Here is a 15075-nt window from a genome sequence, read left to right on the forward strand (position 1 = left end):
TACTGTCCTGCCAAAATAAAGGCGTAAAAGCCCCCAAGATTAAATCTGCATGAATCATTAAAATATTTTAGATAATTTTTAGAAGCCACAACCAAAGCTATTTTAATTTTCAGCCTGCTAAGAATACATTTAATACAGAAAATACCTAAGAGTTATGTAATGGAGCTATGGACTTAGATGAAAAACTTAATAGTTCGACTTTCAGTTATTTAGAACTCAGTCCTATAATACCATGTGTCTATTGAGAAAGTGTGTTTTGACTATTTGTGTTTTGAGAATGGTCAGACTGGACCGGAACGCTGTACAGGAAGTGATGTGGAACATCAGTGGTCTCAGAGGAAGAGCCGAGGAGGGGGGCACCGGCTGGAGAGCCTTACTCACTCCATTCAAGTCACTGACTCACTCATCAGGTCTCTTTGACCCCTTCTCAACTGTAGCCTCACAGTTCAGACCCCATACCTCCTCCACGTATTAGGCACTACTGTTTGGGACTACTTCTGACGTCTTGGTTGCTGCTTTTTCTTTTCTACTGGACCTAGAGGTCTTACACTTTCTGGAAAATGCACAAAGCTCCGTCTGCACTGACTCATGAGTCTTTCTCTTTGCATCCTCTCCGCTGTTTCCATCTGTCTCCTGCACGTCCGCCAAAAGGAAAAGGTGGAGCTTCATGTGTCTCATATTTTTCTCCAAATGTATACACAAACATCCTAAACAAATAGGTGTGTAGAGAAAACAGGACAGCAATGCGCTGTCACTCGCCTCTGAATCTCCTAACAGTATGCAGGCTGTTTTTATTTCTGTTATGAAAAGCCAAAGGAATGTCAAGTTAATCTTATTAATGAGTCTGCGGGTTATTGTAACACCCCTCGACCAAAACAATGCACAAACACATTGATTAGATTCTCAGTCCACAATGTCTAACTTTAATAAAACAGTCAGCTGGGTCACTGATGAAGAAACAGGCAGGCTAAAACGCCTCCTGGCATTCATATCCTGGCATGATCCGCCTTGGCATGTGTGTCCAGGAGTGTCTGAGGACGCTGATCCCTCTTTAATGTGTCTCCTCATTTGTTGACTTTAGGCTTCTCATAGATCCCTTGCCCCTCTTACTTCTGCTGCTGTCATCTTAACACAAGGTTCCACTTTTTAACAAGTTTATTATGATTCATATTGTTTTTCTTTACATGAATAAAGACGCTCTGCCTGATTTGACCATGCACTGAAGGTCAACATGCGTTTTATTTTGCAGCCTCAGTGTAACTGCTAGATTGCTCACAAAGGCGTTAACTCATTGGCTGTAATATTTTAGCTTTTTTACAGAGGGTAAAACCTCACTGAACTCTTTAAGACCTTTTAAAGACAAAATACATATTAATGATGAGTATTCATGTATCAGTGGTGTTTTTTTTCTCTAAATGGACCCATAAAAATGATAATTTCTTGGCATGAAAGTGAAAGATTTGGTTTTATTTGTACTTTTCAAATTCTCCTTAAATTCTTTACCACCTTGTTAAAGTTATCCTCCTTTTCTCTCTTTCCTAGGACTGCCCTGGGACATCTTTATCAGCACCTCTTTGGATTTCATACAGGCAGGCCTGCGCCCAGCGGCCTTCTCCCTTTCTCCTACCCTTGTCTCCTCTAACGCGGACCCTCCACCGCCTGCTCTGTGGCCCCCTTTCCGTCTTCCCACCACGTCTGCGGAGTGGGTGCCGGCTCCCTCCCCCAGGGGTGGGAGTGAGGAGCTCGGGGACGGACTCGACAAACCCCTGGAGAATGATGCGGAGGGCGTGTGGAGCCCGGACATCGAGCAGAGCTTCCAGGAGGCCCTGGCCATCTACCCGCCCTGTGGCCGCAGGAAGATCATCCTTTCTGATGAGGGCAAGATGTACGGTACGCCCACTTTTCCTCTCATACTTTAATGTACTCTTTTGTTTTTTTTGTTGGGGGATGTGAAACATGATGTCCAATGATTGGTTGAACTATCAGTCAGAGTTAAGGAAAATACACAAAGGTCCATCACCTAAAGTTAGAACAGAACATGGACAATTTATCAGCTAAAATGGCACACTATGCAAACACATTTGCCTGTATTTTTGCAACACCACACCTACTGTATACTTCCAGCTTAAAAAAAACCCTTTCACATGCACTGTTCTTTTGCGCTTTAACACAGGGTGTTAACTGAGAGCTGCAATGCATTTTGGGCCAATTTAGTACAACCACTGTGTTCCCATTTCATACTGAAGAATTCTGGCCAATCAGGTTTATATCAGGGAATTTCTCGTACCCACAAAATTGTGCAGTGTGAACTTGTAACCACAAGTACTGAACGTGAAGTCCTATTTAGTACAAATAGCGTGAAAGGTTTGTTTTTTAAGTTGCTTTACTCATTAATCACACTAGTGATGTACTAAAACTATGATGAATAAAACATGTTTTAATGTTTGCAGAGGAAACTGGATCATTAAAAGTAGTCTTGCCTGCCACTCAAACTTGAAACCCTTAGAACTCACTCGCTCAAATCTGTACTTTAGGCGCATCCTTGGGAAATGCCATAATATGCAACTCCTTATATGGACATCCTGGGTGTGTGTTTATAGGTCGCATCTTCAGGCTTTACAAAGTGCATTTTGTTGTCTTCTTATGTGTTGTTGAGTTATGATCACATTTGTATTGCATATTTTTAAAAATAGTTTAATTCTGAGGACAACGTTGTCGTGTAAGACAAGAAGAGACACGTGCTATTCAAAGTTAAAGTTTAAAAACATTTGAGCCATAAATCATAAGGACTTGTTTTTTCTACTGAAAGCTCTCCGTTGTGCTGTTCTAAAGAGCTATCCACACGTTTGTAGGTCTTACAAAACGATTTCTAGTGAGCCTGGGGCTTGGCTAACTTCCCAGGGTCTTTTAAGATTAAATCCTCACCAGTACCTCTGATATTGAATGTTTTTTTTGTCCTTTAATAAACCATTTTTCAACTGTTCCTGCAGTTAGCCAGTTAGCCCCCTGCCATATTATCTGATGTATCCCAAATGCATCACGAATGCATTGCTGCAGCACACATCTTCTTAAAGCCCAGGTTGTCCAAAAAGAAAAGGATGTTCAGAGCTTGACTGTGAACCACAGAATTGATGTTTTCAAGCTTTTTAAGGACAGAAAGTCCAGACGATTCACAATGATTAAAAATTGGTTTAGAGCTCAGAGGGTTCATGTGTAGAGAATTTTTCATTGGCTTAAGTAGAAGAAAAAAGTAAGATTTTAAACTTATTGTCCAAACATCACTGTTAAAGTCTCCATCTAACACACATCTGTTGTATTGATGAGACACATTTGTTTCACATACTCTCGCACATCCGTTGAACGCCACTCCTTATGTTCATGTTTCACATCACTCCTGTTTCCTGCACAGCTGTCAGCTCCACTTGTTCCCATAGTGAACAGTATGATGGCATGATGAATCACGGACATGTGCACACACTCCAGTCACTCATTATTTTACATAGACGACCAATTTGTTCAGGGAGGAAGGCTTAGATACCGCTATGATGTCAAATTTCTGCATCCACAATAACAGGGTAAAATTTGGCCACAACAAACACAACATAACCTTATTACACATGCACAGAATCCAGATATTTTTTTTCAGAAGTTGCTTCAGCTGCAGATGTGAATGCCACCAGCCAAGTTTTAAAATTCAACTCTATTAATTTTTTGCCAGCTCTTCAGTAAAATTTCTGCAACAGAGTTTGGGTGTGCCGATGTGTGAAGGCAGCAGGAATAGTGGGAAGATTACATGATGTTCATATCCTTCAACAGCTATTGGTGCTTCAATCTTTAGGCATGTTTTAGAGCTTATTTAGCCTTTTGTAGTGCCAACCTGTTATTTTTAGCCTTTCATGTGTACTGTGAATTCAACCAATTACACGTGACTCTGATGTAAAGAGAAAAGTAGTCATTATGCTACCACTGTATTATAATTCCCCTAAGGTGACCTATAGTGACAGATTACATCCAGATGTATCTATCGAAACACCTGTGGTTCCATTCAGTGGATTTAAAGGAGGTCAGGCAGGCAACCAAGCCGCCAGTGATGCCGTCCAAATGCTTACTGGAGCACCCTCTGCTATTTTCAGTGCAGAGGAACTTTGTGGTAAACTGCTGGTTACTGCCGGGAATCATTGACACACAGCATTTATGAGTGCAATAAACTGTTCATTCATGCAGTGATCGCTTAGGAATCTATAGTTATGTCTTCCAATTTGTTGTAACTGAGAACGAAAGTTATTCATCCACACATTTTGCTGTTCACTTGTTTTCTTTTCACTTCATAACAAGTTGCTTTTTCCAGGGTAAAATCATGCCGTAATTTTCAATCTGCAAATAGAAGCAGGTCTGTATCCAAACAGGAAGCCAATGACCATAGTTTGAGATCCAAAATGAAGCAAAAACAGTTTCAATGTAAAATAATGGAATAGAAAAATCCATAAAGGATACGATTTATCATGATTAACTAAAAAAAATATTTTAATATGATTAAAATCTCAATAATTTGACAGCTCTAGATATTTGCCTCACTGGTCTGCTTAATTTAAGTTGTCCCCCTGAACAGTATGACATCTTACGCTTTTATTTTGAAGGCAGAGAATCACAAGAGTGATGCTTTCTATTGATGAGTCTTTGAGGTGTTGCTGCCATGTTCACACAAGTTGGAGTATAATGTTTCAAACATGGATATTAGGTAGACTTTTTATCTTGCATTTTTTTTGCAATTTTGGCTGTGTAACTGCAAATGGCATGATATTTGATAAGCCAATTTAAAAACACTCAGAGAGTTTTATATTTGATTTTTCTAGCAACTTTTTTGGGATTAAATCTATTAATCAACTTTTCCCCTGATCAAAACTGCTAGATATGTTAACATTTTCACTGACACTGTTTTTCATGGGAAATTTAAGAATGTAGTTATTATCTATAAACTTGTAAATAATAAAATAAAGTAGTAATAATAAAAACATCATAATAATTATTTCAAATGCAAAAAAAGCATATGAAGTTGCAATCTCAATATTGGGGGGAAAAACACAATGAAGATTGTTTTCTCCAAATTGTTCAGCCCTAACAAGATTATTTCTGATGCATGATTTGATTTAAAAAATTTAGTTCATGTTTGGTCAATGATAAAAAAGTGTCCATTACCAAACCAGTGGCATCGGCTTATCAAACTTGCATTTAAAGTGTTAAAATCCTGAAAATGTTTAAATTTTTTCTGTTTTTGATCAGGACTAAAGTTGATTGCAAGATTTAATCCAAAATAGTTGATAAAGAAATACTTGTCATAAATGTCTTTGGAAGTGGATATTTTCGTCCTTGATAGCCTTAACATTAGAAATTGTGAAGTTATACAGAACTGTTAAAGATAAAAGATGGTAAACAAAGAAAATATAAACAATAGTTGTGTTAACTTAAAAATCCATAACAGCTGTTTTACTGTTTTTCTGAGCTAATTGAACATACCTTTAGCTCTAAGTAAAAGTACTTAATCACCTGAACTATTGTGTTGTAATTACACTCCAATTATCTGACAATCATCCCTTACTATGTATAGTTTTCCCAGAATGCCTTTGGTCATTAGACACTTTTGCACCATGAGTGAAGTTACTGACTCCGGACCATCTTTAATATACCAACAATTAACAGGTGAACTCTGTAGAAGAGTACTTTCTTTACAAAGCGCATCTTTTGGTCTTTGGCTGTAACATTGAAGAGTTGGAGGTTGTTAAAAACTTGAGCTGTATAACTTTAAAATCCAGAACTGCTATTTCTGTTTTATTTTTCTTATTTGAAAGGATGCTTTTTTTTTTAAATTTTAAGTAAACACTACTCAGTCACTTCAAGTACTTCAGTGTAATTGAACTATCTGACAAACATCCTTTGAACTGCAGAGTTTTCCCAGAATGCCTTTGGGAATTACATACTTTTGCACTATGAGTGAAGTCCCTGATTCAGTTAGATAAGTCTCGCCTGTGTCGAGCCATCACAGTATGCTGTGGATTGTTGGTATACTGAACATGAAGGAAGAGGACCTTTGGGCACCTTTCAGTTATTGTTCTAGTAAAATAAACCATTTTTTCAAGGTACAAAAGAGTTTCCACTGTGTAATTTAATTTAAAAGGTACAAGTAAAACTGAGTTGATAGAACTTCAAATGGCTAAGTACCTGCTAGTAAACAAATACTGCTTTCCACTTGAACTTTTACATGATAAATGGCCTCTAATGTTTAGAGTTCTGTTAACTCATGGGGGATTTTAGTGTAAATTATATAACTTACTTGAGTCTCCTGAAAAATGTATTTCTACTACTTAAAACTTTGACGCAATCAGTTTGGACAAATATTTTGAGTATGTTTAACTTGTTCAGGTTTACAGTGCAGAAAAGGTAAAAATGGCTCGTTGCATTAAGATTTTTTAAAGATAATAATAATACATCAGACTTCCTTAATTCATACAACATGCAACCAGAACAGTACATCTGCTTGGGTAGTGATCATTGCTCTCACACAGTTGGAGAAAAGTTGATTGAAACTACATTTATATTAAATTTCTTTATGACCATAACATTAGCATTTCATTGAAAGCCAAGCACTGAAGTTGTTGCTTTAAGCCTCAGTATCATGAGGTTAGTTACCTAATCGGCTAGACCTTTGTCTCACTGTACCCAAGCCGTGATAGTGAGAGGACTTTATAGAGTTCCTGTTACCAAAATTAGCCCCAAATCACTCACCCCAAACAGGTGTAGAGAGGCAGGAATAACTCTCACTTCCTACTGAGTTCACTACTATTAATTACAGGGCATGGGTGTTAACTTTGTGTGCTATAAACTGAAGTTATCTTTGTCTTTTTATGTCTTTTCCACATGATAAGTCACTCTGTTGAGGCTGTTTGGACAAGGACAGCACTCTCTGCAGCTTTCTGTAGTTTATTCAGTTCTGAAACATGCAGAAAAAAGGTTTTATTTAAACCTTTATTTTTAAGAAATAGAACGCCAAACAGGTGTAGGGAAGGTGAGGTGACGTTCCTCTTTGACATCTTGCTGATAGATGTTTGCTAACAGATGGCTTGGCTGTAGTTGCTCCTCCAGCCTGGCTGTTTGATAGTGGATCTAGTCAGTGGAAAAGAGGCCGATGGAGGTAGTGGTGCTATCAGACAGCCTCTGTCATCACCTTGTTTTGTCCCGGTGCCAGACAGCTCCTTTAACTGTTAGCTTTGCCTGGACTAGCTTAGCCCACATTTTGAGGTCATGGCCATCCCCTGATCAGCACTTAAACCCTTATAAAGCCTGTAATAATAGTTGGAGGGGGGCAGGTGGCTCATTCTGTGTCACGGGGATGAGGGAGGGGTAAGGGTGGTGATGGCGGTGGTTTTGGCAGGGCAGCCTCTGAGGTGCCCCTTCCTCCCTGCGGGGGTCAGGGGCAGGTGATGCGCGCCAGGGAGCGCGTCGGCCCGTCAGGAATGGCATGTGCGCTCGGGAGCCCAGGGGTTCAAGGCAGCTCGGCTGTAACCCTAAACCAGAATAGACGTTTACTCTTTGAGCGCCTGGAGGGGAGGAGGACTGGTGGACAAATAAACACCAAGGTGGGCTGTGGTGTCTTGCGTGGCCCCGAGGCCCAGTAAACTGTTTCACACCTGTCTCCAGTGTGTGAACATGTGTGCATTTAAGAGTGAGAATGGTGGAGGTTGTGTCTTTGCCATTTCTCTGTTTTACCCCCCTCATATATCTCTGAGTCTAGCACCCCCTGACTCGTTTTGTCCTTTATAAACCTTCTCCTCCTCCTGTTTGTCCACCTTCCAGTTCACCTCCAGCTGCCCTTTGAGTTCACCCTGACAGCCCTGCGGAAAATCCAGATTTATGACTCAAGAAATGAGGCAAGACTGAGCCCGTGCCTGGCCCACAGTGCCCCTAAAAAGCCTGACCAGCCCATCCTTTCCAGCGCCTGACTGTCCTCCCCTTTTATCACCATCCCCGAGGTCACAAGTGGCCAACAACTCAAGTCATTCAAGTGACCACAATCAATGCAAAGCCACTTTGAAGGTCTTTAGTGTTGTTAATGCTGTTAAAGCGCTGATGGGTGGTCTTAAATCAGGTAGCCAAATCAAATATCAGCTGGGAATATCTTTAAAGGCATACATGAAATGGTTAAGTGATGTCTTGATGTTTTTAGAAATGTTATTTATCATTCTTGCATGGTCTAAAAATGGCTAGAGAGACAAAACAAACTAGCAGAAGACGTGTGTCAGCCGAGAGCGACATACTCTGAATTTTAGGTTGAATTCTCCTGTGAGGAAAGAATGCCATTCTTCACCAAACAATATGATATTGAGTCTCTGAGCAGCGAAACAGAAAGAATGCGCTCCTTTATCCATTGTAAATTCCTAAATTGGCTGGAATGTTTTTTTACCTCATGTTCCTCGTACATTCACCACATTTTTTTCCCATAATGCTGTGCATAGCGCCGGTCCTCGCGCCCATTACTCAACAGACATATTAGCTCCCTTATTAGAGACGGTGTCACGGATATTGTGGCGGTTATGTGCTCCAGCGGTAATTCGACATGCATCTGCCAAGGAAAACATTTCCTGCCTTGTGTGACTCTCAGCGAGAGACGTGCCCTGTGGTCTGACCGGAGGCCTCATGCTGGAATAATGGAAAAACAGCCCAAAGTTGTAGAGTGGCAGAGAGCCAGTGTGCTGACAGCTCTTACAAGAAGAATGTGAGAATGTGGCACTGGAAATATGATGATCTCCCCTCTTTATTTACTGCCATAAAGCTGCCATATTTATTTATGTGCCACTTTTGCAACTGTTATTGTTTTATTTTATGATATCTTTTGATTTTTTTTTTTATGCGGCAGCTTAAATCATGCACCCCATCATGATATATGCAGCTGTTTGGTTTCGTCACACATGATTTCCTAACATCTGTGTGACAAGCTATTTTCTCACATTTGAAGCCTTCCTGTAAAAACAAAGTCTGCATAGTGGAAAAAGCCAACGTTGTGGCATATTTTTCTGTCAGTTCAGGGTGAAGACAGCCACAAAATGAATCAGTTTCTCACTAAGCTTCACTTGTGCAACATGCAAACACACTGTGGTTTCTGTAAGGCGATGCAAATATGTTTTCCGCTAGTCATTCTCATTAAGGGTGTGATGTAAAGGTCAGTGAGCAGCAGCAGCAAGGAGTCGCCACGCGGGTCCAAACTTTAGCAGTAAAGTGAGAGATTCATCAGTGACCTTGACCTGCTGACCTTTTGATGAAGCCTCTGAGGCCGTGTTTGCAGGGTGGTTTCCTTTTAAACCATGATTCACGTTTTTGTCCGAAAAAATGTCAAATAATGCAGGGAAATGAAGGGAGGATTATTCAAGAAGGAGGATTTCTAAATGGCAAAAATCTTAATCACAATTATTTTGATTGATATTGAGATCTCAGTTATTAAACATGACTACCCATCAATTTTGTATCTGCATTACAGACATTTGTTGAACCTTTTCAACAATTTTTTTCTTTTTAAAGTCTCTTCAAAGATCAAAATATTATTTAAAGGTCTTGAATTAAAATTTTGATTATTTTAGTTTGAATTTGTAAATCATTTTACCAAAATCAATATTTAAACCAGTGATACTTAACATGTGGCTCTTTTGTGATGATTTGTGGCTCTTTTATGTCTTAATTTGAAGTATTATTCCCCCAAAAAGCCTTAAAAAGGAAACTTTCACCTCAGAAATGATCCATTAATCAGTTTGTTTCCACACTTATGCAGCTGGCTTTAATTGTCAACCTTTATTTTTTTGTCTGTATATTTTCGTTGCCCTTATTTGCTATTTTTTGCCCCCTTTTTCCATTTATTGGCCACTTTTAATCCATTTAACTGCTTTTTGCCATTAAATGCCACTTTTTCCCCCCATTTTTGCCACTCTGTGCTCCTTTTGCCCATTTTTCCCATTGTCTGCATCCTTTTGTCCATTTTAGTCACTTTTCACTGATTTTTTGAAAGCTGTTTGTAACTTTTGGACCATTTTTGCCACCTGTAACTCATTTTTTGGTCACTTCTCACCCAAATTTTGCCACTTTCTGCCCTTTTTTGTCACTTTTCACTCAGTTTTGGGCATGTCAACTTCACCCCTTTTCACTTTTTTTGTCGTTTTTTGACCAGTTTGCCTCAGTTAGCTTATTTTTATTGTCACTTAACCCATTTTTGCCACTTCTCACCACTTAGATTGTTGCTCTTGCAAAGGTATTTTTCAACAGTTTGGCTCTTTGTTTGAGCAGGGTTGTATAACACTGATTTAGTCTATGTCCTAACTTTAGCTTGATGTACAACAGAGTTCATGCATACTTGGTTTAGGGCCTTCCTACATAGATGTGCCTTTTTGTGCTGGCGGTGCTCACATCTCAGTTTCTGCTGACTTTCAAAACTGACCTCTCTTTAAGGCTTTTTTAACCCTTAAGGGTCCACGACCACGCCAGCAGGATTTCATCAAATGCTGTTTTTGTCACATGATAGCATGAAAACAAAGCTACATTGCATAGCAATCACTTAGTGTGGAAAGCATGGTTTTTAAGCTTTCTTTACGGAAAATTACATCTTTGAAAACATGAGTCGTATTGGAATTTGTTCCACTTTTGTTGTTGACAAAGCTGATATCAGAAGTCCCGCCCCTTTTTTATTTTGATTTGCCAGTGAGGGAGAACTGACATTGACGAGTGCAGCTCTGTTCTAAAAGTTGATTTTTTTTCAACTGAGAGCTGAGAATGTTTAGTCCTGGGCTATACTGGTTTTCTTTGGTATGTGAGCGCTAAAAAAATGGCTGTGGACACAGGTCCATTTTCTTCACCGCCTTACTGCAACTCATTTAGGCTCTGCCTTGTTAAGGGGTGCCAAACTGAAGTAGGATTAATGAGATCCAGAGGTTATCGTTTTAAGGGGTTAAATCTTCTGATTATCAGTTTGGGGGCATATTTAACTGGAGTGAAGATTTTGCTTAGATGCTGTTATTGAATTTTATACAGTAAATCTGACCAGTGCTCTATAAATGAGCCTTTGTGGTGTAGTTGATACCCAGCAGGATGATCTTGAACCCTCCCTCCTAAATGCTCTTGTCAGATTTCTTTCTTGTGGGTTATTACAGAAACAGTCTACAGAGTTGGTCTATATCAGTCACACTTTTCTGTCTGCATTTTAAACTTTTATTTCTCTGTGTTAGGACAGCAGTGACCACCATGTAACAGAGCTGTCACTGTCACTTTATCTCCACATCTCCGACCGGTTAGGATGCAAATCGGCCTGACATCTGTTGTCTATGTGATTATCTTACAGTGAGGCTGACATAAACTACATAAATCTTTTTTTGGCATCTTGTGTTGATATAACATGACATCTGTTTAATTTAATGCAGTGATAGAAACACTATACTCTGTCAAAAATACTTCTGATTAATCTTGGACATTAGTGTAAGTGATTGACAGGCTGATGATTGCAGGACTGATGATCACTCTCAGATCTGATTCATGCATGTTTGAAAAAGGTTCCTCTCAAAGATGCAGCAAAAGAAAACTGAAGTTGGCCAATTTTCAGCCTGATTGACCCTGAGTATTGTCTGGCAGTTGCTATCCTATATTTTGTTGATCCCAGTTGCATGCATGTGACATTTTTTTTTTTACTTTACAGTGAAAAAAAGGACAATGTGCTTCATCCATGCATGCACATAAGATAATAGATTGGTAGTATAGATGTGAGTTGTTCTTCAGTTCTCGCTCCTCCAGCCTTAAAGCACCTCTCTGAAAGCCTCACTGTGCCCATGGCAGATCCACATGTCTGTAACTGCCTGTATGGAAGTGCCCCTCTGATGTCCTTGTATTTCCACCTCCTGTTGGCTGCAGCGGATGAACGGCCTCTCCTCTTTAGGGTGTGGCGTCCTCTCTCGATGGCGAGGTTATGCTCACTGAGTCTGTACATGGTCAACGTTTCCATCAGTCACAGTGCTCAAGTAGTCTGCAACTGCAAATCACTATTAAGGGGTGCTCTCATCAGTCACTCTGGACGTCAGGGGTTTGTTATGGAGCGTGTCGGCTCACTTTCTTTTAGATGAGTATGAAATTTAAATGCTCTCTTGCCTCATCCCTAATTCTGCTTTGCAAGCATTATTTGGTGTTATTCTTTCTCTCTCATGGGCTGGGGGGGGGGGCATGGGGGCATATAATTGATTAATATTCCGCTAATATTCTTTGGTTAGGGTGGAGCACAAAACATCAAAACCTCTGTGTTTGAATGTGTGATTAAAAAGATTGAGCTGCAGACAGACGTATCACTTTGCAAGAAATATTATAGACAAACAGTCATGATTAGTGGATATAAAACATACTAAAAACTCTTCCTAACCGCAAATATACAATGATGTAGTGAGGAGTTAAGAAAAAGTCAACTGATTGCAGTTAATCGTTATAGTTGATCATTCCTACACTAGGCTGAACGGTTGAAGGTTGTTAAAAAGACTGAGTCAAATTACCTTAAAAATCCAAAATAGCTATTTCAACATTTTTATGGTTTTTTTTAAAACTCATTTTTAGTTAGCAGTACTCAATCATTCTACATATTTTTTGCCATTTTACTCAAATTATTTGACCATCATACCTTAATATGCATAGTTTTCCTAGAATGACTTTAGACATTATACACCTTTGCACCATGAGTGAAGATACTGACTCAGTTAGAGAAGTCTTGACTGTGAGGACCAGCCTTAATGTGATGAGGATGAGTAACGGAACTCTGCTAAAGACTACTTTGTGGGTTAAAGTGCACCTTTGGTTTTTCACTGTGAGACTGAAGAGAGTGTTTTAAAATCACTTCTTTTTTTATGAATTAACAGAACACAGTTTCAAGTTTTAGGTAAAGCATACTCAATCACTTTAAGGATTTATTTTAGAATTTTACTCAAATTATTTGACAATCATCCCTGAATTTGCAGAGTTTCCCAGAATGCCTTTGAGCATGGACACTTTTGCTTCATGAGTGAAGTTAGGCCGGCCACACACTACACAGGGTTTTAAGCCCGATTTTAGGTTTGACTCCTCCAACGATTGTGGGGACGTATCCTGACTTGAGCCTCATTGCAAACGATTATTTGTCTGAATAGTCTGCATGTGTGTGTGGTGTCAACACGATTCATTTACTGTTGTAGCCTCCCAGACCCCTAATTGTAATCGTAAATATAAAACCTGTTTTATGTTCATGATTCTAGGTCGTAGTGCGGCTGACAGAGTACCTACAACAACCAATGAGAGCGAGCAGACCGGTTGGCATCACCAGATGGATCATACGCACTTTCACTGCTCACAATGATAAACACAACTGGACCTTAATTCCAGCCAGAATTTCATCCTGAGTCTTTCCCTTGTTTTATGATTTTTGCTGCACCTGTAATGCATGCCAGGGTACTCTGTTGTGGAGGGACAGCAAGGCGGTATTGACAGACATCCATGTTTGTTTTTGTTAAGTCTCTCTGAAGTCAGGTGATCACGCGAGGTTGCAGGCAGGTCAGCAGTTGTGTGTTCTCCAGTGATCTGACAATCTGGCTGAATCGTCTTGTGTGTGCGTTCAGAGGATTAAAGATGAAAAATGGTTTGAAACTGTCCTCATGTCTGTGGTCTCCCATGGTTTTAAAATCGTCTAGTGTGTGGCCGGCCTTACTCACCCAGTTAGAGAGGTCTCACCTGAGCAACCACAATACACAATGGATAATATACTAAAGATGATGGAAGAGGACTTCCTGGTTCAGTATGCACCTTTTGGCTCTTGTCACTTAAGTTTGTCTGCTTTGAGTGACATTTATGTTCAAGTTTCAAGTATGTGATAGAAATACGGGAACATCGCAGTGGATAAAGAACATGTAGCTTTATGAAAAGTACTTCAACATGTTGTTTTGGGTTTGATTTAAACAGAGTTGAAAGTGTTTTCATAGTGCAGTTTAACTTAAAAAGTTATGTAAACTAAACATAAATGTATGAGTAAAATGAGGCTGACTTAACTAAATGTGGTACCTGCTACTAAACAAATACTGTTACTTAAAATGTTACCTAAAAAATTACCTCTAATATTTTGAGGTCTATTAACTCAGCGGGGATTTTAGTGTAAATTATGTATCTTAACTTGACTCTACTCAAAAATGTATTTCCACTACTTAAAAACTTTGACATAATTGGTTTGAACAGATATTTTGAGTATGTTTAACTTGTTTGTTTTTACAGTGTACAGGGGTCAGAGTGGTTTAAGCTGGAGAGATTTTTATTAAACCATATAAAATGTCCATATGCATTGATTTGTTTGTGTGGTTATATATCAGTCATCAAATAAAATATTATTTTACCCCAAAAAAACTTAATTGCAATGCAATTACTCAAAGAATACCTTATTTAAGAAAAAAAAAGTTTTATGAGGCTGCAGTTCAAAATAGATTTGGTTGATAGAAGTTGATATTCCTGCCTTGTTTAATTGGTAATGACCACATGTACTAAGTGTTCCTTATTACACAGAGTTTGCTCAGTAGTTGTCTTGTCCCTGCAGCACTAATAGATGCCTTGACTCCATGTTTATATCACAGCCTGACAGAGGTCTTTTCAGAGCTCAGTCAGCTTCATCCCGGCTCTTTCGGAGGGGAAATAACACCCAGCCAAGAAATTCCTGCAGCCTAAATGTGACCTTTGTTTTCCTGAGCAGACACAGTGGGACATATGTGCCGCTGAAGTAAATGTATGGCTGGCAGATGTGTCTTTGGAGAGGATGGCAGATTGTATACAGTCAGAAAGCAGGCACTGATGTTTACATGAGCGAAATGAGCTCATAACACTTTATTAGTCCAAGTGATATGATCACTTACGCTTGGCCTAACAACACAAGGAGCAGTGCTCTTCTGAAAACAGAGGAAGAATTCACATTTTATTTCATCAGAAAACTGCATGATCATTAACGGGGGGGTAAACTTGTTGTCCATACAGTGTTGTTGCACAAATACAACATGGGCCCAT

The 15075-nt window shown here is 39.4% G+C and overlaps 1 protein-coding gene across 1 annotated transcript in view; it reads left to right on the plus strand.

Annotated features, from left to right (window-relative positions):
* Window positions 1–277: 277 nt before the first annotated feature.
* LOC121514438 (transcriptional enhancer factor TEF-3-like) overlaps window positions 278–15075 on the plus strand; it is a 53141-nt gene continuing 38343 nt past the window's right edge. The window contains exons 1-2 of the mRNA XM_041794545.1: window positions 278–410; window positions 1543–1890. Of these exons, the coding sequence (XP_041650479.1) occupies window positions 278–410; window positions 1543–1890 (481 nt within the window). The remainder of the gene's footprint in view (window positions 411–1542; window positions 1891–15075) is intronic.

This window comes from Cheilinus undulatus, linkage group 9 (assembly GCF_018320785.1).
Source record: "Cheilinus undulatus linkage group 9, ASM1832078v1, whole genome shotgun sequence".
Taxonomy (NCBI): domain Eukaryota; kingdom Metazoa; phylum Chordata; class Actinopteri; order Labriformes; family Labridae; genus Cheilinus; species Cheilinus undulatus.